The sequence below is a fragment of the Ornithorhynchus anatinus genome, chromosome X1, assembly GCF_004115215.2.
Source record: "Ornithorhynchus anatinus isolate Pmale09 chromosome X1, mOrnAna1.pri.v4, whole genome shotgun sequence".
In the NCBI taxonomy this organism is placed as follows: Eukaryota; Metazoa; Chordata; class Mammalia; order Monotremata; family Ornithorhynchidae; genus Ornithorhynchus; species Ornithorhynchus anatinus.
This window is the reverse complement of record NC_041749.1, coordinates 81,509,409-81,531,079: the sequence shown is the minus strand read 5'-3', so window position 1 is coordinate 81,531,079 and position 21,671 is coordinate 81,509,409. Positions and strand designations below refer to the sequence as shown.

Below are 21,671 nucleotides of genomic sequence, written 5' to 3'. Positions count from 1 at the left end.
GAGTCCTTGGTTTCCTCGGCTCTGCCTCACTACTCCCGTCCAAGTCACACGGGCCCAAACGGTCACAACCTTCTCAGTGTTCTAAGGTTGGCAATCAAGCAATCAATCAACCAATGATATTTTCTGATCACTTACTGCGTGCAGAGCCCTGTGCAAAGCGCTTGGGAGAGTACAATACAACAGAGTTGGGAAGGTGACTTCTGCCTTTCTTCTACTCCCACAACATTGGTTGGGAGGAGGGAGGCTCACCCCAATCAATCAATCAATCAGTGGTATTTATTGAGCACTTAGTGTACACCAGCCATGGGATGGTCCCTCTCAGCCCCTGGAATTTGTCTGCTGTGTGATCCTGGGCAAGTCACTTAACTTCTCTATTACCTCATCTATAAAATGGAGATTAAAGCTTTGTGCCCTACACAGGGCAGGGACCGTGTCCAACCCAGTTAGCTTGTATCTACTCCAGCTCTTAGAACAGTGCCTGGCATAGAGTAAATAGCTTAACAAATAACAGAAGTATTATTATTATTATTATTACTACTATGACTCTGAGCCCCATGTCTTGTATATTGAGCTTACCAGAGAAACATTCCCTGCTCCCAGAGTCTTACGGAGCTTTTGGGGTCGTGAACAAACTGCTCGTGGGAATTGAAATAAGACAGAGAGCTAGAGCCTCTGTTTCTTCTTGGGGGCCGGGGGTGGAGGTGGGGAGGATGGGGTTGGGAAAGTAAAGTCATATCCCATCTCGACTATTGCATCAGCCTCCTCACTCACCAAAACTGAGCTCCTCATCTTCCCTCCCAAGCCCCGTCCTCTTCCTGACTTCCCTATCACTGTGGGTGGTACGACCATCCTTCCCGTCTCTCAGGCCCCCAACCTCGGTGTCTTCTTTGACTCGGCTCTCTCATTCACCCCACACATGCAATCCGTCACCAAAACCTGCCGATCTCACCTTTATAATATCGCCAAGATCCGCCCTTTCCTCTCCACCCAAATAGCTATCTTACTGGTACAGGCTCTCGTAATATCCCGGCTGGATTATTGTGTCAGCCTTCTCTCTGATCTCCCTTCCTCCTCTCTCTCCCCACTCCAGTCTATTCTTCACTCTGCTGCCCGGCTCATCTTCCTGCAGAAATGGTCTGGGCATGTCACTCCCCTTCTTAAAAACCTACAGTGGTTGCCTATCAACCTCCACACAAAACAAAAACTTCTCACCCTAGGCTTCAAGGCTCTCCATCACCTTGCCCCCTCCTACCTGTCCTCCCTTCTCTCTTTCCACTGCCCACCCCGCACGCTCCACTCCTCTGCCACCCACCTCCTCACCGTCCTCCATTCTCGCCTATCCCACCATTGACCCCTGGGCCACGTCCTCCCACAGTCCTGGAATGCTCTCCCTCCTTACCTCCGCCAAACTAATTCTCTTCCCCTCTTCAAAACCCTATTTAGAGCTCACCTCCTCCAAGAGGCCTTCCCAGACTGAGCTCCCCCTTTTCCTTCTGCTCCCTCTGCTCCCCCTCTACCCCCCCTTCACCTCCCCTCAGCTAAGCCCTCTTTTCCCCCATTTCCCTCTGCTCCTCCCCCTCTCCCTTCCCCTCCCCTCAGCACTGTACTCGTCCGCTCAACTGTATATATTTTCATTACCCTATTTATTTTGTTAATGAGATGTACATCACCTTGATTCTATTATTTTGTTAATGAGATATACATCACCTTGATTCTATTTATTTGCTACTGTTTTAATGAGATGTTCATCCCCTTGATTCTATTTATTACTATTGTTTTTGTCTGACTGTCTCCCCTGATTAGACTGTAAGCCCGTCATAGGGCAGGGACTGTCTATATCTGTTACTGATTTGTACATTCCAAGCACTTAGTACAGTGCTCTGCACATAGTAAGCGCTCAATAAATCCTATTGAATGATTGAATGAATACAGGGAGATCAGGTTGTCCCACGTGGGGCTCACAGTTTTAATCCCCATTTTGCAGATGAGGTAACTGAGGCACAGAGAAGTTAAGTGACTTGCCCACAGTCACACAGCTGACAAGTGGTGGAGCTGGGATTCGAACCCATGACCTCTGACTCCCAAGCCCGTGCTCTTTCCACTGAGCCACGCTGCTTCTCTAGAAATTCCTACTTATCCTCACTTCTTTCTCACTACGACCCAACCCCCACACTTGACTTCCCTAATGCCAACCTATTCACTAAGCTTCACTCTAATCTCTGTTGCCATAAATCTAATTAATCAGCTAATTAATTAATTTTGGTATTTGTTCAGTGCTTACTATGTGCCAAGCACTGTTCTAAGCACTGGGTAGATACAAGGTAATCAGGTTGTCCCACGTGGGGCTCACAGTCTTAATCCCCATTTTCCAGATGAGGGAACTGAGGCACAGAGAAATGAAGTGACTTGCCCAAAGTCACACAGCTAAGTGGCGGAGCTGGGATTAGAACCCACGTCCTCTGACTCCCAAGCCCGTGTTCTTTCCACTGAGCCACGCTGTTTCTCTTGCTCACACTCTCCCCACTTCCAACCTTCACATCTAGCAGAGCACTACTCTCTCCACCTTCAAAACCCTACTAAAATCACAACTCCTACAGGAAGCCTTCCTTTCTCCTACAGGAAGTCTTACTCTTCCTCTCTACTGCATCATTTATGCACTTGAGTCCTTACCTGCTACGCATTTAGGTACTCATCTCCACCTCTCAATGACATTTATGTACCTATCCTTAGTCTAGGTTGCTTCCCCTACTGGAATTTATTTTAATGTCTGTCTTCCCCACTAGAGTGTAGGCTCCTTGAGGGCAGGGATCTTGTGTCTCAGCTCTAGTTTACTCTCTCAAGTGCTCAGTACAGTTCTCTGCACATAGTAAGCGCTCTGTATATGTCATCGAATGATCAATTAAGGCAAGTAGGAAGGGAGGGAGCTGAGCAATGCTTTTGTTTTATCTGCACTGCTGGGCTAAGCAGTGAAATAGTGAGATAGCAGGGAGAAAACATAGAGAAATTTGTCACTCACTCTTCCCTGAATGAATGAATGAATGAATGCATAAATAAATTGGGTACACTGATGGGTGGGTGCCGAGGCTCCTCCAGGCTTCTTGTTCTTTGGGATTCCCCAAGAGAGGGGATCTATTTTGCTCTGGTTGCCCAGACCCAAGTCTCTCTTAGGGCACCGCCTTTCTGTACACAGAGCTCTCATTAAGGGCCGACGAAGCTGAGCCGATCTTCATCTTCATCTCAACGGCTCTCTCACCTCCTATCTGCACTCAGAAAGCCTTGAAGACTCTAGAAGAGGCCAAGGTACCAACTGATAAAATATTTGGGATCTCCATTTAAATCCAGAACACCAACCTCTATTACCTGACTAGAGAATCCTGAACTCCCAGAGGGAGTTGGCATCCCTGGCCAAAGTGCAAGGATCCCAGTGGCCCATCCCACATCCAGGACTGGGTTTACAGTGGGCTGTGAAAGGTACTACAGAGACAGCAAGGCTTGTTCCCGAGTCCTGCTTAGCTGCCCGGTCGTCAGGGAAATATGAAGGTGCCTTTTTATATAGAATTCATCAGCTAGAGGTGCAAGTTCAAAAATGCCCCTGAAGACTTCTTCCTTTACCTGTGGCTTTCCTGATCTGGGGAATGACGCCACTGGGAGAGAGGATTTTATCTCCAGCACTTCAAAGAAATCAGACATGTAGATGCTCATAACCTTTAGGATGGTGGGAAGGGCTGGAGGTGAAGACGGGGAAGAGGAGGGAGGCAAGACAAGGGAGGTTTTCAAGACTGGAATATGCTGGATCATCGCATACCAAAATAATTCCTCCTCACACATCAGGTTTTCCCCTTGCCATTCGGTCCTTCTCCCTACATCTTCACAAGGCAGAAATGATCTTCCCACTTTGCCCAGAGAGGCTAAGTAGCATGTTAATGGTCACACAGCACATTGAAGAGGAGAGGTGAGATAGAGAAGGCAGAGGGAATGTGGTCATCTGAATCAGTCAATCACCTTACCCCTTGATTGATTGACATGCTGGAAAGCAGAAGCTAAAGACGTTCTTCAGTCAATCATCAATGAATCAACAAATCATATTTTTTGAGTGCTTACCATGTGCAGAGCACTTTACTTCGCTCTTGAGAGAATACAGTGTAACAGAGTTGGTACACAGGTTCCCAAATTTATTGAGTGCTTACTCTATGCAAAACATTGTACTAAGCATTTGGGAGAATAGAATAAAGTAGATATAATCCCTGCTTGTGAGGACCTTACCGTCTAGCAGGGGAGACAGATATTTAAATAAATTATAGGTAAGGGAAGCAACCCTGTGTCTTGTCTTGTCTAGTCTTATGCCGTCGAGTAGTCTCCGACCCTCAGTGTCACCGTGAACACATCTCTCCTAGAATGCCACCCCTCCATCTGCAATCGATCTGGTAGCGTATCCATAGGGTTTTCTTGGTAAAAGTACAGGAGTGGTTTACCATCGCCTCCTTCCGCACAGTAAACTTGAGTCTCCGCCCTCGACTCTCTCCAATGCCGCTGCTGCCCACCTCAGGTGAGTTTTGACTTGTAGCAGATTGCCTCCCACTTGCTAGCCGCTGCCCAAGCTAGGAATGAAATGGATATGCCTCTGCTTGACTCTCCCTTCTATAGTCAAGAGTGGTAGAATACTTGGAAACTCTCCTGGTGTGACTCTGATAGTGGAACCCTGTGTAAGGATGTGCATATAAGCACAGTGGGAGTAGAGGGTGTTTAGAAGATATGGACTCAAGTTCATAGATGATGGAGTAGGGAGAGAAAATCAATCAATCCATGGTATTTATTGAGCACTTACTGTGTGCAGAGCACTATACTAAGCGCTTGGTAGAGTACAGTACAACTGAGTTGGTAGACACGTTCCCTGCCCACCAGGAGCTTACAGTCTAGAGGGAGAGAAAGACTTTAAAAGAAATTAGATATGTACATAAGTTCTTGGGGAGAGAGGGTGAGGTGAATAAAAGGTACAGATCTGGGCGCATAGGGCTTAGTCAGGAAAGGACTCTTGGAGAAGATGTGAATTTAATAAGGCTTTGAAGGTGGGGAGGGTGGTGATCTGTCAGACATGAAGGGGAAGAGAGCTCCAGGCCAGAGGTAGGGAGATGAAAATAGGGAAAATAGGGTTGGGAGATAAGTGATTAATCAGGAAAGACATTTTGGAGGACTTGTGATTTTAGGATGGCTTTGAGGGTGGGGAAAGTGCTGGCCCCTCTGATATGAAGAAGGAGGGAATTCTAGGCTCAAGGGAAGGCATGGGCAAAGGGTCCACGGTGAGAGAGATGAGAGCGAGGCACAGAAAGTAGGTTGATGTTAGACGAGCGAAGTGCGTGGGCTGAGTTGAAGTGGCAGAGAAGCCAGGATTGTAAGTGGGGAGAGAGCTGATTACATGCTTTAAAGCACTTGAGAAGTAGTGTGGTCTAGTGGAACGAGCATGGAACTGGGGATCAAAAAAACCTGGGTTCTAATTCCAGCTCCTCCACTTACTTGCTGTGCGACAAAAGGCAACTCATTTAATTTCTCTGTGCCTCAGTTTCCTCATCCATAAAATGAGGATTCAATATCTGTTCTCCCTCCTATTTGGATTGCGAACCTCATGAAGGACAGAGACTGTGTCTGACCTGATTGCCTTGTATCTACCCTAGCGCTTAGTTCAGTGCTTGGAACACAGTATTATTACTAAAGCTGACCAATCAATCGATCAGTCAGTGACACTTATTGAGTGCCTACTGTGTGCAGAGTGCTGTGCGCTTACTGTGTTCTACGCATTTGGGAGAGTAACAGTACAACAGCTGATAGACCTGCTCCTTGCCCACAAGGAGCTTGCAGTCTGGATGTAGTGAGTTTCTGTTTGATGCAGAGATGAATCGACAGTCACTGGAGATTTCTGAGGAGCGGTGAGATATGCACAGACCAACGTTCTAGAAAAAGTGATTTAAGCGAAGTATGGATTGGAGAGGGGCTAGAGACAGGGAGGTCCGTGAGGAAGCCGATGCAGTAGCGATGAATGTGTTGAGGGGTGGTAAAATAGCAGTATTTGACTTCTCCCACTAGAGGGAAGCAATTCTGTTCCCTGAATAATAATGATAATGTTGGTATTTGTTAAGCGCTTACTATGTGCAGAGCATTGTTCTAAGCGCTGGGGTAGATACAGGGTAATCGGGTTGTCCCACGTGAGGCTCACAGTCTTAATCCCCATTTTACAGATGAGGTAACTGAGACCCAGAGAAGTTAAGTGACTTGCCCACAGTCACACAGTTGACAAGTGGCAGAGCCGTGATTCGAACCCATCACCTCTGCCTCCCAAGCCCGTGCTCTTTCCACTGAGCCACCCTTCCCTTTTGCTAGGAGTAGGAGTCCCTGGAGGGATCTTTCCCCTCTCAGGGTCACCCCTGGAGAGTTTCCAGTTCTCTGCCAGTCTTGACTATGGGAGGGAGAGGGAGGTATATCCATTCCATTCCTAGCTGGGGCAGTGGCTAGCGAGTGGAAGGCCATCTGCTACAAGTCAACACTCACCTGTGCTAGGCAGCAACGGCGAGTCGAGGGCGGAGACTCAGGTTTACTGCGTGGAAGGAGGCGATGGTAAACCACTTCCGTATTTTGACCAAGTAAACTCTATGGATACACTACCAGAACGATCGCAGATGGAGGTGGAGCGTTCTGGGAGAGATGTGTCTGCGGCATCGCTACGGGTCGGAGATGACTCGGCATAAGACAAGACAAGGAGGTATCTGCCACCCACAGGTACTATCTCAGGAAGGGGCCTCTCTCAGCTCTCTAAAAGAGAGGCCCAGGGAGCTGGGATAGTAGGAGAGAGAGGCTACAAAAGGGAGGTTGCCTTCTGTTTAGGCTTCGGAAGAGTCGCATAAGGCATAGGAGAGGCAGCGTGGCCCAGTGGATAGACCACTGGCCTGGGAGTCAGAAAGACCTGGGTTCTAATCCAGCTCCACTACTTGTCTGTTGTGTGACCTTGGGCAAGTCACTTAACTTCTCTGTGCCTCACTTACCTCATCTGTAAAATGGGGATTAGGACTGTGAGTCTCACGTGGGCCATGGACTACATCCAACCTGATTAGCTAGTACCTACCCCAGCGCTTAGAACATATAATATATAGTAAGCGCTTAACAAATATCACAGTTATTATTATTAGTATTACCCCAGTGCTCAGTTCAGTGCCCAGCACAGAGGTGACAAATACCACTAAAAAAAAGAAGAGAAAGCCTAGCACATGACAGCTGAGATGCGGACAGGGGCAGAGGGGCTGCTTTGGAGCAGAATCTGGGGTAAGGGAGGGAGGGGGGAGGAGACAGGCTAAAGAGAATAGCATCCTGCAATGCCTTCTCACCATCCCTGGGTAAAGCCTGAGGGTTCAGACAGTCTAACTGCTGGCCCTCTTGTCCTAATTGAAGAGCAGTGGGACTTGGGCAATGCCAACTGACGGACTGCAAGTACTTCAGGAGTTGAACTGGACTGGCTCTCTCTGTGGTAGGTCCCGTACTTCCTGGTCTGCAGGACCTCCCAGCTGCCATTGGCAAGGGACTGACAGTGTTTTCTGAGCAGAGTTCAGACAATCTTGTTGTGCCTGTATTGGTCAACAGGAGGGAGATTTCCTAGTGGAAGGTGAACCAGTGGCTGGGCTGCTGGAGAGAGGATGCTCCCATCTCCCCTTCTCCTCTCCTGTTCCCTAAGCATCCCTCTTCCCAAGGTCTTTGCCGACACTCCAGCTTCGGTCTCCTTTCTGCCGCCTGCCCCAGTCGGATGTGCTTTGTCTCAGGAAACCGCAGCAGAAGGGCATTCGCGGTCAGGTATTTCCATTGCTGTTGTGTGCCTAGGTTTGCTCCCCTACTCTGTTCAAGAGCTGATGGGAAATGGCAGGAGCCAGGAGGTACGTGCCCCCGCATGTGAGCTGGACAGTCTCTTGACCCTGGGTGGAAGCATCAGTGCGTGGATGATGCCTGTTTTCCTTCCCTAGTCTCATTCATTCCAGTAATTAAACCTGCAGCACACCCTCCTCTCCTTCTCCGCTCCCGAGACTGCCCCAGCCTCTTAGCTCTCATTTGCTTCTCCAGGATACTATTTGGCTTCCAGGCTCATCCACCACACTACTCTGTCCCAGACTGGGTTGGTAGAGGAATGGGGTGCAGGCAACTGGAGAAGGAGTTTGTCTAAGACTGGAACCCCAGTCCAAGTGCCCCAGAAGGGATTTGGGAGGAAGGTACACCTGCCGGGCCTCTGTGGCCTTAGGGGAAAGAGCGTAGGACAGAGAGTCAGAGGAACTGGGTTCAAATCCTGCCTCCACCACTTACCTGCTGTGTGACCTTGGGCAAGTCATTTCACTTCTTCTGGCTCTCAGTTTCCTCATCTGTAAAATGAGGATGAAATGCCTGTTCTCCCTCCCTGTTAGACTGCAAGCCCTGTTGGGGACAGGGACTGTGTCTGATCTTACTATATCATATCCACCCCCAAGGTTTGGCACACAGTAAGTAATTCAAAAATACCACAGTGATGATGATGATGATGATGATGCTAATTCTGGGAAGGGATGGACACCCACTCAGTAGGGTAGGAAGCCCAAAAGATGGTGGGAATGTATCCCTCAGCCACCCACTATGATGATAGCCCCATTGGAGGGCTGGAGGGGAGGGAGAGAATCCAAAGTTGAGGGGCTATGGAGAAGGAACTACGGTCAATTACAGGGTCTTATATTATCTTATAATAATATTTGTGGTATTTGTTAAGCGCTTATTATGTGCCACACACCGTACTAAGCGCTGGGATGGATACAAGCAAATCAGGTTAGACACAGTCCCTGTCCCACGTGGGGCTCACGGTCTCAAACCCCATTTTACAGATGAGGTAACTGAGCCCCAGAGAAGTGAAGTGACTTGCCCAAGGTCCCACAGTAGACAAGTGGCAGAGCCAGGATTAGAACCATGACTGCCTGATTCTCAGAACCATGCTCTATCCACAAGGCCACCCTGCTAGGGGAGGAGACTCAGATCACCCTGAATTAGGGTAGATCTGAGAGCCAAACTCAGAGCTACTGATGCCCTGGTTGGGGCCTGGCTCCCTCTTTCTGAGTGAGACGTTGGGGACCTCGATGCAGCAGAAACCGTGGACTTTTTCAAAGGAGTTGGGAAGAGTCTTCGTGGATGCCTTGAAATGGAACGGTTTTCTAAACAGCTCTGGGTTTTGAGCATGAACTAGCCACAGATTCATTCAACTGTATTTATTGAGCACTTACTGTGTGCAGAGCACCGTATTAAGTGCTTAGCACTGTATTAAGATGCTTTGAGTCTATAGGGAGGGAGAGCAATATACATTAAGAGACCCATTTTGTTCCACAACCATGACCCACCAAGCCCCAGCGACAAACCTGCTCATTTGAACCTATTCAATCATTTTACCACAGGCAATTGTGGATGAAGTCTAAGGATGTGCCAGCCTAAGCCTCTGCGGTAATCCTAATGACCAGGGGAAAGTCAATCCTACTCTACAAGGCAGCCCTCATTAAGGCTAGACAGGCCGAAGGCAGGCCCCATAGGGAGGGGATCAAGTAGGCCTTCAGACAGTTCCTCAGACCCTATTTCCTGGGGAATGGGCGCTAACAGATCCAAAAATAGAGTGTACAAAGACATAAGTGGCAACTGGCAGATGTAACGGAGTGAAAATGTGTGGCCTTGTTTTTTCCAATAGCCTTCCCTTCCCCCCCCCCCCCCCAAACCCTGCCTGGAGTGGCAAGTTTTAAGGGGGAAAAAAAAGCAATGAGAAGCCGCATGACTGCTGGAAAGAGCACAGGTCTGGGAGTCAGAGGACCTGGCTTCATTCATTCATTCATTCAATCGTATTTATTGAGCACTTACTGGGTGCAGAGCACTGTACTAAGCTCTTGGAAAGTACAATTCGGCAACAGATAGAGACAATCCCTACCCAACAACGGGCAATCGCAGCTCTGGCACTTGTCTGCTGCGTGACTTTGGGAAAGTCACTTCACTTCTCTGTGCTCAGTTTCCCTATCTGTAAAATAAGGATTAAATCCTACTGCCTCCTACCTTGACTGCGACTTCTATATGGGGCAGGAACTGTGCCCAGCCTGATTAATCTTGTATCTACCCTAGTGCTTAGAACAGTGTTAGGCACATAGTAAGCACTTAACAAATACCATAAAAGCAACAAGAAAAACAAACCCAAAACCACTTATATTAATCACACGAGGTCCTTGTATGAATTCTTTTCCTCGCACACTAGAGGCCTTCTGAACATAGTGCCACATGGATGGTTTGTAGTGCCACATGGGTGGTTTGTAGGGTACAGTGCAGCAGATCCCTTGTGTGACCGTGGTGGCTGGGAAGTGATCTCACCCCAGAAATGGCCCGGTCAGGGTTGTGAGAGAAGAGTTGAGAGAGAAACAGCAACAACTAAGGAGCAGCGTTCATTTTAGTTTCTACCCGTAATTTATTTATTTATACTAATGTCTGCCTCCCATCGCTCTAGATTGTAAACTCACTGTGGGCAAGGAATGTGTCTGTTTATTGTTGTATTATACTCTCCCAAGTGCTTAACACAGTGCCCTGTACACAGTAAGCGCTCAGTAAATATGACTGAAGGAATAAATGAACGAACGGATGGCAAAATGACAGATCTGCCCCTGGAAATCTGAGAAGTGCCCAGCCTTGTGGGTGTACTGTGTAGGCCCTTGTCCCGGAGGATGGGTATGCTGTGTAACAGTTAAGCAAAATTGGTATGTCTTTACTGCCATGCCTAATAAAGACTGTCAGATTCAAGCCTCTGATTATTGAGCCCCAGGGCTCCCTCCCATCATTTGATCTCCTAAAACTGAACTCTGCTCAGAAGTGGGAGGTCACGCTACAGGTCTTGCAAAAACACCAAGGAACAAATCCTGGTTATGGACAGACAACCGGCTCTGAGACTAGTCAACCCTAACGTCCTGGCTGCTTGTCAGAATTAGTTCTCAGTCATATGCCCTGATGGGCTCTGGACTTGAATGTTCATTCATTCATTCAATCGTATTTATTAAGCGCTTTCTGTGTGCAGAGTGCTGTATTAAGTGCTTGGGAAAGTATAATACAACAATATACAATAAACAGTGACATTCCCTGCCCGCAACAAGCTCACAGTCTAGAGGAGGGGAGACAGACATTAATACAAATAAATAAAATTACAGATATGTACTAAAGTACTGTGGGGCTGGGAGTGGGGAAGAGCAAAGGGAGCGAGTCAGGACAACACAGAAGGGAGTGGGAGATGAGGAAAAGTGGGGCTTAATCTGGGAAGGCCTCTTGGACGAGATGTGCCTTCAATAAGGCTTTGAAGGGTGGGAGAGTAACTGTCCGTCGGATTTGAGGAGGGAGGACGTTCCAGGCCAGAGGCAGGACGCGGGCCAAGGGTTGGCAGCAAGACAGGTGAGACTGGGGCACAGTGAGAAGGTTAGCACTAGAGGAACAAAGTATGTGTGTTGGGTTGTAGAAGGAGAGAAGCGAGGTGAGGTAGGAGGGGGCAAGGTGATGGAATGCTTTAAAGCCAATGGTGAGGAGTTTTTGTTTGATACGGAGAGGATCCAGGTATTGGTTTATGTAATGATAATAGTAATAATAATAATAATAATAGTGGTATCTGTTAAGCGCTTACTATGTGGCAAGCACTGTACTAAGCACTGAGGTAAAATATAAGCTAATCAGGTCCCACATGGAGGTCACAGTCTAAATAGGAGAGGGAACAGGTATTGAATCCCCATTTTGCAGAGGAGGGAAATGAGGCACAGAGAAGTGAAGTGACTTGCCCAAAGTCACAGAGCAGACAAGTGGCAGAGCCGGGATTAGACCTCAGGTCCTCTGACTCTCAGGCCTGTGCTCTTTTCACCAGGCCACGTTGTTTCTCAATATAATGACACCTCCTCTTCCCCACCCCCATCCGAGAAAAATCTTTCTTGAGCTAAATTGTAAGAGCTAGGATTAGGGGTTGGCCGATAGGGTAGCTTTCACAGATGCGGAGTATGAGTGGGAACAAAGTCACTTTCCCAGATCATTGCTCCTGAGTGAGGACTACCTGAGAAGCAATGCGGCTTAGGGGAAAGAGCACAGACCTGGGAGTCAGGAGGCCTGAGTTCTAGTCCCAGCTCTGCCACTTGTCTGCTTTGTGACCTTGGGAAAGTCACTTAACTTCTCTGTGACTCAATTTCCTCATCTGTAAAATGAAGATAAAATACCCGATTGCCCCTCTTCCTTAGACTGTGAGCTCCACGTGGGGCAGGGACTGTGTCCTATCTGTTTATCTTGAATCTAACCCAGTACAGTGTGTGGTACATTGTGAATGCACTCATTCACCTTGCCCCTTCCTACCTCACCTTGCTACTTTACTACTACAACCCAGCCGGCTCACTTCGTTCCTCTAATGCCACCCTACTCACTATACCTTCATCTCGCCTATCTCGCCGCTGACCTCTCGCCCATGTCCTGCCTCTGGCCTGGGACGCCCTTCCTCTTCATATCCAACAGACATGAACAACTCTCCCCCACTTTCAAACTCTTACTGAAGCCACATGTCCTCCGAGAGGCCTTCCCTGACTAAGCCCCCTTTTCCTTTTCTTCCACTCTCTTTTGAGTTGTCCTGACTTCCTCCCTTTATTCAACACCCCCTCCCAGCCCCACAGCACTTACGTACATATCTGAATTTATTTATTTATTATTAATGTCTGTCTCCCCCTTTAGACTATAAGTTCACTGTGGACAGGGAATGTGTCTGTTATATTGCTATAGTGTATTCTCCTAAGTGCTTAGTACAGTGCTCTGCACACAGTGAGCACTCAATAAGTATGACTGATTAACAAGTACCACAATTATTATTATTATCATTATGACAGTCTTTCTCAAAGGTACTCACATTCACGGATGCAGTCTGACAAGTGGCAACGTCATTTTTGAACCAGAGGGCATTTTTGAACTAGAAGACAGAGCAAAGACCCCAGAGGAAGAAGACAGGGAAAGAGGAAATGCTGAAAATGTCAAAGTAAGAAGAGTAGCAAGGGGGGAGCAGAAGGAGAGTGTGAGGCAGAGAGAGGGAGGGGGGCAGAAAGTGGGGAGGTGATGTTGCAACTCAATTCCAAGTTCAGAAGCAAAGAGAATCTCAAAGGGACAAAGGTTGACAGGAGCTAGGAGAGAGATAGAGAGGAAAATTAGGGGAGTGGGGAGTGTGAAAGGGGGAAATGAGAGGCATAATGAGGAGCCAGAAACAGGAGATCAGTAACAGGCAAATAGGCAAAGGAGACAGTAAGAGAAAGTTAGACACACAAGAGTAAAGGGTCATAGAGGGAGCGAGCAGAGTGACTCAAAGATAATTACAAGAATAGAAATAAGGAGAAGTGGAAGGGACAGAGAAGTGGAAAACTACTGAATCTTTCTGCAACCTAGGCGAAGGATAGGTACTTCCGCTCGTTTAAAATAAACTCCCTCTCCAAGCTGTGATCACTGTAGTGATGCAGTTCATTAGACTCCCAGCATGCAAAGGACTGATTAGAGTCTTTGTGAAAACCGCCTTGTGGCTGGGCGTTCCTGTTCTTCTAATAGCTGACAGCATATTACAACATTCACATTTTGACACAGCAGAAGCTGTCACCATAACCAGTATGTGGCCAAAACTTTCTTCATCCTCTTCTTGAGGACAGTGCTCCAGAAAATGACCATGGGAGATGGTGAATTTTCCAGTTTATCTTCATGGATAGGGTCGGGGCAGAGAGAGGAAGGTACCCATGTTCAAGATCCTCACTATTACATAAAAAAGTATTTTTCTTTTCTTTTAATGTTAGAACTTTTCATGGTGTTCAGGGAGTGGGAAACTGTTGTCGAGAAAATCGCTCATTGGTTGCCCTTGCATTAATTCTTTCATTGATTCAATCGTATTTATTGAGCGCTTACTGTGTGTGCAGAGCACTGTACCGAGTGCTTGGAAAGTACAATTCAGCAACAAAGAGAGACAATCCCTGCCCACAACAGGCTCACAGTCTAGAAGGGGGGAGACAGGCATCAAAACAACCAAACAGGCATCAATAGCATCAATATAAATAAATAGAATTATAGACATATACACATCATAGCAGCGTGGCTCAGTGGAGAGAGCCCGGGCTTGGGACTCAGAGGTCATGAGTTCGAATCCCAGCTCTGCCACTTGGCAGCTGTGTGACTGTGGGCAAGTCACTTAACGTCTCTGGGCCTCAGTTCCCTCATCTGTAAAATGGGGATTAACTGTGAGCCTCACGTGGGACAACCTGATTACCCTGTATCTACCCCAGAGCTTAGAACAGTGCTTTGCACATAGTAAGCGCTTAACAAATACCAACATTATTATAAATAAATAGAATTATAAATATGTGCATATATACACAAGTGCTGTGGAGGGTAGAGCAAAGGAAGCGAGTTGGGACGATGGGGAGGGGGAGCAGAGGAAAAGAGGGGCTTAATCTGGGAAGGCCTCCTGGAGGAGGTGAGCTTTCAGTAGGGTTTTGAAGGGGGGAAGGGTGATTATTTGGCGGATTTGAAGGAGGGCATTCCTGGCCAGAGGTAGGGCGTGGGTCAGGGGTCGATGGCGGGACAGGTGAGAACGAGGCACAGTGATAAGGTTAGCACCAGAGGAGCAGAGTCTGCCGGCTGGGATGGAGAAAGAGAGAAGGGAGGTGAGGTAAGAAGGGGCAAGGTGATGGAGAGTTTTGAAGCCAATAGTGAGGAGTTTTTGCTTGATATGGAAGTTGAGAGGCAACCACTGGAGATTTTTGAGGAGGGAGGTGACATGCCCAGAATGTTTCTGTAGAAACATTTCTTTCTCACATTAAGACCTTTGGGGCTTGGCTGGTTGGGGCTACTATAAGTTTGCCCTCTAAGGACTACAGAGGGCAGAGATGGTTCTCCAGGATGTGACTGCTAGATGCCAAGTGCTGAGATTTTAATGTCAGATTTACAGCTGCCCTGCAGTGTAAACCTTAAGAACTCACCTCCCTGCTCTCAGGAAGACATCCATGTCCCTTGATCTTGCAACTGAAATTTATAGTCATAAATACCACTCGGTTATGGTGAAGGTTAAGGTTTGGGTGAAGAAGCAGTGTGGCCTAGTGGAAAGACCTAGCACGAGCCTGGGAGTCAGAGTACCTAGGTTTTAATCCTGGCTCTGCCACTGCCCTGCTGTGTGACCTGGGAGAGTCACTTAACTTCACTGTGCTCAAGTTTCCTCATCTGTAAAATAGGGATTAAATGCCTTTTCTCCCTCCTACTTAGACTGTGAGCCTGGTGTGGGGCAGGGACTGTGTCCAACCTGATTATCCTGGCTCTGTCACTAGTCTGCTGTGTGACCTTGGGAAAGTCACTTCCCTTCTCTGTGCCTCGGTTACCTCATCTGTGAAATGGGGATTGAGACTGTGAGCCCCATGTGGGACAGGGACTGCTTTCAACCCGATTTGCTCGTATCCACCCCTGCACTTAGTACAGTGTCTTAAAGTAAGTGCTTAACAAATACCACAATTATTATAATCTAATCAGTGCTTGGGACATAGGAAGTGTTGAACAAATACCACAGTTATTAGGTGATCAGATTTTGTGGCCCTTAGACTGAGACTGAGGTGGGGACAGAGAATGGGGCTGGAAAGACAGAGCCAGAGGTGTAAAAAGACAGAAGGAAATACAGAGGACAGAGAGAGTTGGAACAGAGAAACAAAGGGACCAAGAGAGGGGGGCATGGAGGAGTATATTGGCAACTTTAGCCACCACCACTGAGGCTCTCTCTCTCTCTCCCTCTCTCTATCTCTCTGCTGTTCTTCCCCTCTGTCTCCCTTTCCCTCCCTTACTCTCTCCTTCTCTCCCTCCCTCTTGCAGAACCACTCCCCACCAACTCCCCAAATAGTGGAAATGGCCATCGCAAACTATTCCAATCATATATTTTGGTCTGGAGTGGCCTCTTGGCCCACCTTTGCCTGTGAAGACACAGCTAAAGAATCACTTCAGTTTCTCTCAGACCCAGATCTCACCCAGGGCTTTTGCAAGCCCCTCAGTCTCTTTGGTGCAGCACTTAGCACCTTGTTGTTGCTCAAAAAACCTTATATAATGAGAATGAAAAGTCATTGCCGACCATGCTACTGTCTGACCTAGAGCTCCAGACGTCAGGCAAAGGTAATAAATGGGAGGTGACCAGGCAATACCGTAATGTCGGCCGCACAGAAGTGTTTCCATGGTGATTAATCTCTGCTACCAGGAGACTGAGAGGTTATTATTTATTTCTTAGATTTACGTGGCCTATTTCCTCCAAATGGGCCTAAGCCCCCAGCCATGCCCTCTTGTTGTTGACCCCTATTGTTTCCCAGCCCTGGCAGAGGTCCATGCCGTGTGCTCACCAGTTGGAGGAGGGGAAATTTTCAGATTAAGCAAACTGCCATGCTGGGGTGGGTGTGAGTGATGGGAATAGAGGATGACTCAAGAACGTATCTGGGGAGGGGGCGAGAAGGGGTTTTGTGTGTGCGTGCATGTGTGTGTGTGTGTGTGTGTGCGCGCACCAGAATAGAGAGTGTCTCTGGGATCTCAAACTTATTCAGTGTGAAAAGCAAAATTCAATAACCCTTACTCCTACTGTTGAATGGCAATTTTCACCTAGGAACTTCTAAGCCGAGTAGAAGATAGGCCAGGTCTACTTTCCTGGGGCGGGTTTGTTCCGTGAAACTCTGCTCATTAGTTTGGGAAAATGAAGGCTCAATGGAAGGAAGCAGTCTGAGGAGGCTATCAGCCCAGGCTGGTTACATGGTTGCTGGGGCCTCAAAAACAGCAGCTTCCATTTGGTAATTGCTCAACTAGGTGAGTGGGAGGTGATGCCTGACTGCTTGTTTTGTTTTGCTGTCTGTCTCCCCCTTTTAGACTGTGAGCCTGTTGTTGGGCAGAGTTTGCCTCTATCTGTTGCCGAATTGTACATTCCAAGCTTTTAGTACAGTGCTCTGCACACAGTAAACACTCAATAAATACGACTGAATGAATGAAAGTGTGTGGCAGGTTTGACTTCTGTACCTGCTGACTCCACTTCCTCTCCTCCAATTCTCTCCTTGACCCTCCCCAATCTGGCTTCCACCCCCTTCACTCCACAGAACCTACCCTCTCAAAGGTCACCAAGGATCTCATTCTTGCCAAATCCAACAGCCTCTACTCCATCCTAACCCTCCTCAACCTTTCAGTTGCCTTTGACACTGTCGACCACCTCCTGGAAACATTATCCAACCTTGGCTTTATTGATATTATCCTCTCCTGATTCTCCTCCTACCTCTCTGGCTGCTCCTTCTCAGTCTCTTTAGCGGACTTCTCCTCTGCCTCCCACCCGCTGACTGTGGGAATCCCTCGAGGCTCACTTCTAGGTCCCCTTTTATTCTCCACCAAGACCCATTCCCTTGGAGAACTCATTCACTCCCTTGTCTTTTAAACTACCATCTCTATGCAGATGATTCCCAAATCTGATATCTCTCCCTCTCGGCAGTCTCACATTTTTCTGAAAAACCAGTTAATCCACATCTCCTCTCTCCTCAAGAATCTCCAATGGCTGCCCATCCACCTCCGCATCCCAAAGAAACTCCATAACCTTGGCTTTAAAACATTCAATCAGCTCGCCCTGTCCTACCTCACCTCACTGATCTCCTACAGCACAGCCAACACACTCCACTCCTCTAGCACCAGCTTATTCACTGTGCTTCGATCTCATCTATCTTGTTGCAGATCCTTTTCCCACCTCCTCCCCCTAGCCTGGAACTCCCTCTCTCTCCATATATGCCAGACCACCAATCTCTCCACCTTCAAAGCATCATTAAGGACCCATCTCCTCCAAGAGGCCTTCCCCTCTTTTCCCCTGCTCGCACTCCCTCTACATCGTCTATGAGTTTGGATCTATGCACCTTTGTTTATTTGATATTCACCCCACCCTCAACTCTGTAGCCCTTGTGTACATATCTTTAAATTATATATTATAAATTATTTATTGATATTTATTCATTCAATAGTATTTATTGAGCGCTTACTATGTGCAGAGCAGTGTACTAAGCGCTTGGAATGTACAAATCGGTAACAGAGACAGTCTCTGCCCTTGCCCTTTGATGGGCTTACAGTCTAATCGGGGGAGACAGACAAGAACAGTGGTAATGAATAGAATCAAGGGGAAGAACATCTCATTAAAACAATAGCAAATAAATAGAATCAAGGTGATGTACATCCCATTAACAAAATAAATAGGGTAATGAAGATATATACAGTTGAGCGGATGAGTACAGTGCTGAGGGGATGGGACGGGAGAGGGGGAGGAGCAGAGGGAAAGGGGGGAGATGAGGGTTTAGCTGCAGAGAGGTGGGGGGGGTAGAGGGAGCAGAGGGAAAAGGGGAGCTCAGTCTGGGAAGGCGTCTTGGAGGAGGTGAGCTTTAAGAGGAGGTGAGCTTTAAGTAGGGTTTTGAAGAGGGGAAGAGAATTAGTTTGGTGGAGGTGAGGAGGGAGGGTATTCCAGGACCGCGGGAGGACGTGGCCCAGGGGTCAACGGCGGGATAGGCGAGAATGGGGGACGGTGAGGAGGTGGGCGGCAGAGGAGCAGAGCGTGCGGGGTGGGCAGTAGAAAGAGAGAAGGGAGGAGAGGTAGGAAGGAGCAAGATGATGGACAGCCTCGAAGCCTAGAGTGGGAAGTTTTTGTTTTGTGCGGAGATTGATAGGCAACCACTGGAGGTTTTTAAGAAGGGGAGTGACATGCCCAGAGTGTTTCTGCAGGAAGATGAGCCGGGCAGCAGAGTGAAGAATAGCCCTACTTCAAGTACGAGCCCCATGTGGGACAGGGACTCAGGGACTGTGTCCAACTTGATTTAATTATACTGTTACAGCGCTTGGAGCAGTGTTTGACACATGGTGAGCACTTGACAAATGCTATTTAAAAAAATGACTGCTTTGATACTTATGTTCATATGTGTAATTTATTTATTTCTATTAATATGTCTCCCCCTCTAGACTGTAAGCTCGTTGTGGGCAGGGAATGTGTCATTCGTTGTTTTATTGTATTCTCCCAAGCGCTTAGTACAGTGCTTTGCACACAGTAAGCACTCAGTAAATACAATTAATTGATTGACAGATTCTGAAGGAGAGGGAAGAGGCACATGGTTCCAGACCCACCCTTGCTGCTCAGGACTAGTTATGCTCTGACTTCCCACTCCTTCTGCTTCTTAGAAAAGGCAGGACTTGTGTACCGTAATGGTATGTGACGTTCCGTGTGTGTGTGAATGTGTGCATGCGTGCATATGTGCGTGTGTGTATTTATGTTTGTAGTATACAAAACTGCTGTTTCTAAAGAAAATGGTCTTGCTTTTGGTAATCTGTAGTTACGAATGATTCCTGTCAGCACTGATTTGGAAATAATTATTTAATCTCCTCGTTCCTTTTTTTCCTTTAGTGGCACTATAAATATTAATTCTGCAATTTAGTGACGGATTCATAACCCCAGGACTGTGTGTTTAACGTCCAAACATCCATTTTAATGGTTGCGTCACGGGGAGCTGGAAGCAGGGAGGCAAATGGTGTTTTGTTGTTGTTTCTCTCCCTGCTGAATGCTGCCAGCAGATAATAAATGTGCTTTTTTAACCTCTTACTGGTTTCATTTGAAAACAAACTTCTTCACAGGGTGGTGCTGATTTTCCATTTTGGAGAGTCTCACATAGACCGTAATTCTAAAGCACAGCACAAGGGAAAGATCTAAAAGGGTCAGGATTTTGTTTGATTGGAGAAAAGATGAGACAAACTACACTCGGTTCTACCAGAAGACACGGTTCACTATGCATTTTGGCTAGAACATGACTGCAGAATTAGGGAACTTTCTTTAGACAAAGCGTGTCTGTCTGGATATAGTGTGATACAGTGCCAGAAGAAATGGTTTGTGTATTTAGACATATCATGAGTACAGCACATGAGTTTACCTTCAAATGGGTTTGTGAGTCAGAGAACCTGGCTTCTAATTCCAGCTGTGCCACTTGCCTGCTGTGTGACCTTGGAGCAAGTCAATTCACTTCTCTGTGCTTCAGTTTCCTCATCTGTAAAATGGGGACTCAATACCTGTTCTCTCTCCTCCTTAGACACTGAGCCCTCTGTGAGGCAGAGACTGTATCCCACCTGATTAACTTGTATGTACCCCAGTGCTTAGTACAGTACTTGACACATAGTAAAGGCTAAAAAATACCACAATTATTATTATTATTATCATCATCAGTAATAGTAGTAGCACAACACCCATGTTATAGGAAAAATAAATTTATGCTAAATCTTACTAGCACACAGGGAAGAGAGAAGAATCCTACATGGAACAGGGACTGTGTCCAACCTGATTAACCTGTACCCACCCCAGCTTTTTGTACAGTGCCTGGTACATAGTAAGCACTTAATAAATATCGTGGAAAAAAAAGAGACTGCTAAAAACATTAGTCTGACCTAATCAATCAGTGGTACTTATTGAGTGTTTACTGTATGAAGAGCACTGTACTAAGACTGACTTAAGGTCAGCTGGGAACTCTAAGTGGAACAGGAATTGGGGGCCTGAGAGAGAGGGAGAGGGAGAGAGAGGGAGAAACAAAAGATAAAAATCAACAGAAAGACAGAGACAAAGAAATAAAGAAAAGGCACAGAGAGAGGGACAAAGGGTGAAACAGGGGTTACATATGCACACACCCCACCCCACCCCCGCCACACACACACATACACGCACACACACTAATATAGTCATAGACACACTCTCCCAGCCCCTGCTGCTGCCATTGTTCACTCCACCACAGCTGCTGCAGATACCTGTACCAAAGACTGTTTGTTTCATGGCCGCAGTAGGTCACAACTGTTTTTGTGACAGGTGTAGAAGCCATTTCTGCCACAGCTGCCCTGATGTAATTCCAGCAGAAACTCCAGAAAGTAAGGTGGAAGGCAGCAGATTCTGGACAGTTGGGGCAGAAAAGGCTAGGTGGCATCTCTTTCCTCCCCTCCCCTCCCCTTCTTTTCCCTCCCTTCCCCTCCCCTTCCTCTTCCACTTACCTACTGATGGTGTTGCCTCCATCACCAATCAGTGACCTTTAACTCTCTCCTTAGGCCCCTTGTTCCTTCCCCTCCCCCATCTCTCACCCCCAATGATCTGGCCACCTATTTCGTCACGAAAATCAACACAATCAGGTCTGAGCTCCCCAAAGTCACCCCTCCGCCTCTCCCCTCCCCATCACCAACCCTCTCCCCTACTTTCCCATCCTTCCCTGCAGTATCCTCAGAGGAGATCTCCTCCCTCCTCGCAAGTGCCACCCCCTCCACCTGCGCCTCAGACCCCATTCCCTCTCACCTTATTAAAACCATCGCCCCTGCCCTCCTCCCTTCCTTAACTTCTATTTTTAACCACTCAATCTCCAATGGCTCCTTCCCCGCTGCCTTCAAACATTCCCACGTCTCCCCCATCCTAAAAAAACCCGCTCTTGACCCCACTTCCCCCTCCAGTTATCGCCCTATCTCCCTACTACCCTTCCTTTCCAAAATCCTAGAACGAGTCATCTACAATCGATGCTTAGAATTCCTTAACTCCCATTCTCTCCTAGACCCCCTCCAATCTGGCTTCCGTCCCCTCCACT

At 47.5% G+C, this 21,671-nt stretch overlaps 1 protein-coding gene and 1 non-coding gene across 2 annotated transcripts in view; one reads left to right on the top strand and one right to left on the bottom strand.

The window, feature by feature from the left end:
- LOC107547373 (galanin receptor type 1-like) overlaps nt 1-20,927 on the bottom strand; it is a 31,209-nt gene extending 10,282 nt beyond the window's left edge. The window contains exon 1 of the mRNA XM_029051100.1: nt 20,771-20,927. Coding sequence (XP_028906933.1) covers nt 20,771-20,927 — 157 coding nt within the window. The remainder of the gene's footprint in view (nt 1-20,770) is intronic.
- LOC114807254 lies at nt 6,399-6,530 on the top strand. Its single transcript, XR_003755305.1, has one exon. It is a non-coding gene; the product is annotated as a small nucleolar RNA SNORA7 (small nucleolar RNA).
- Nucleotides 20,928-21,671: the final 744 nt, after the last annotated feature.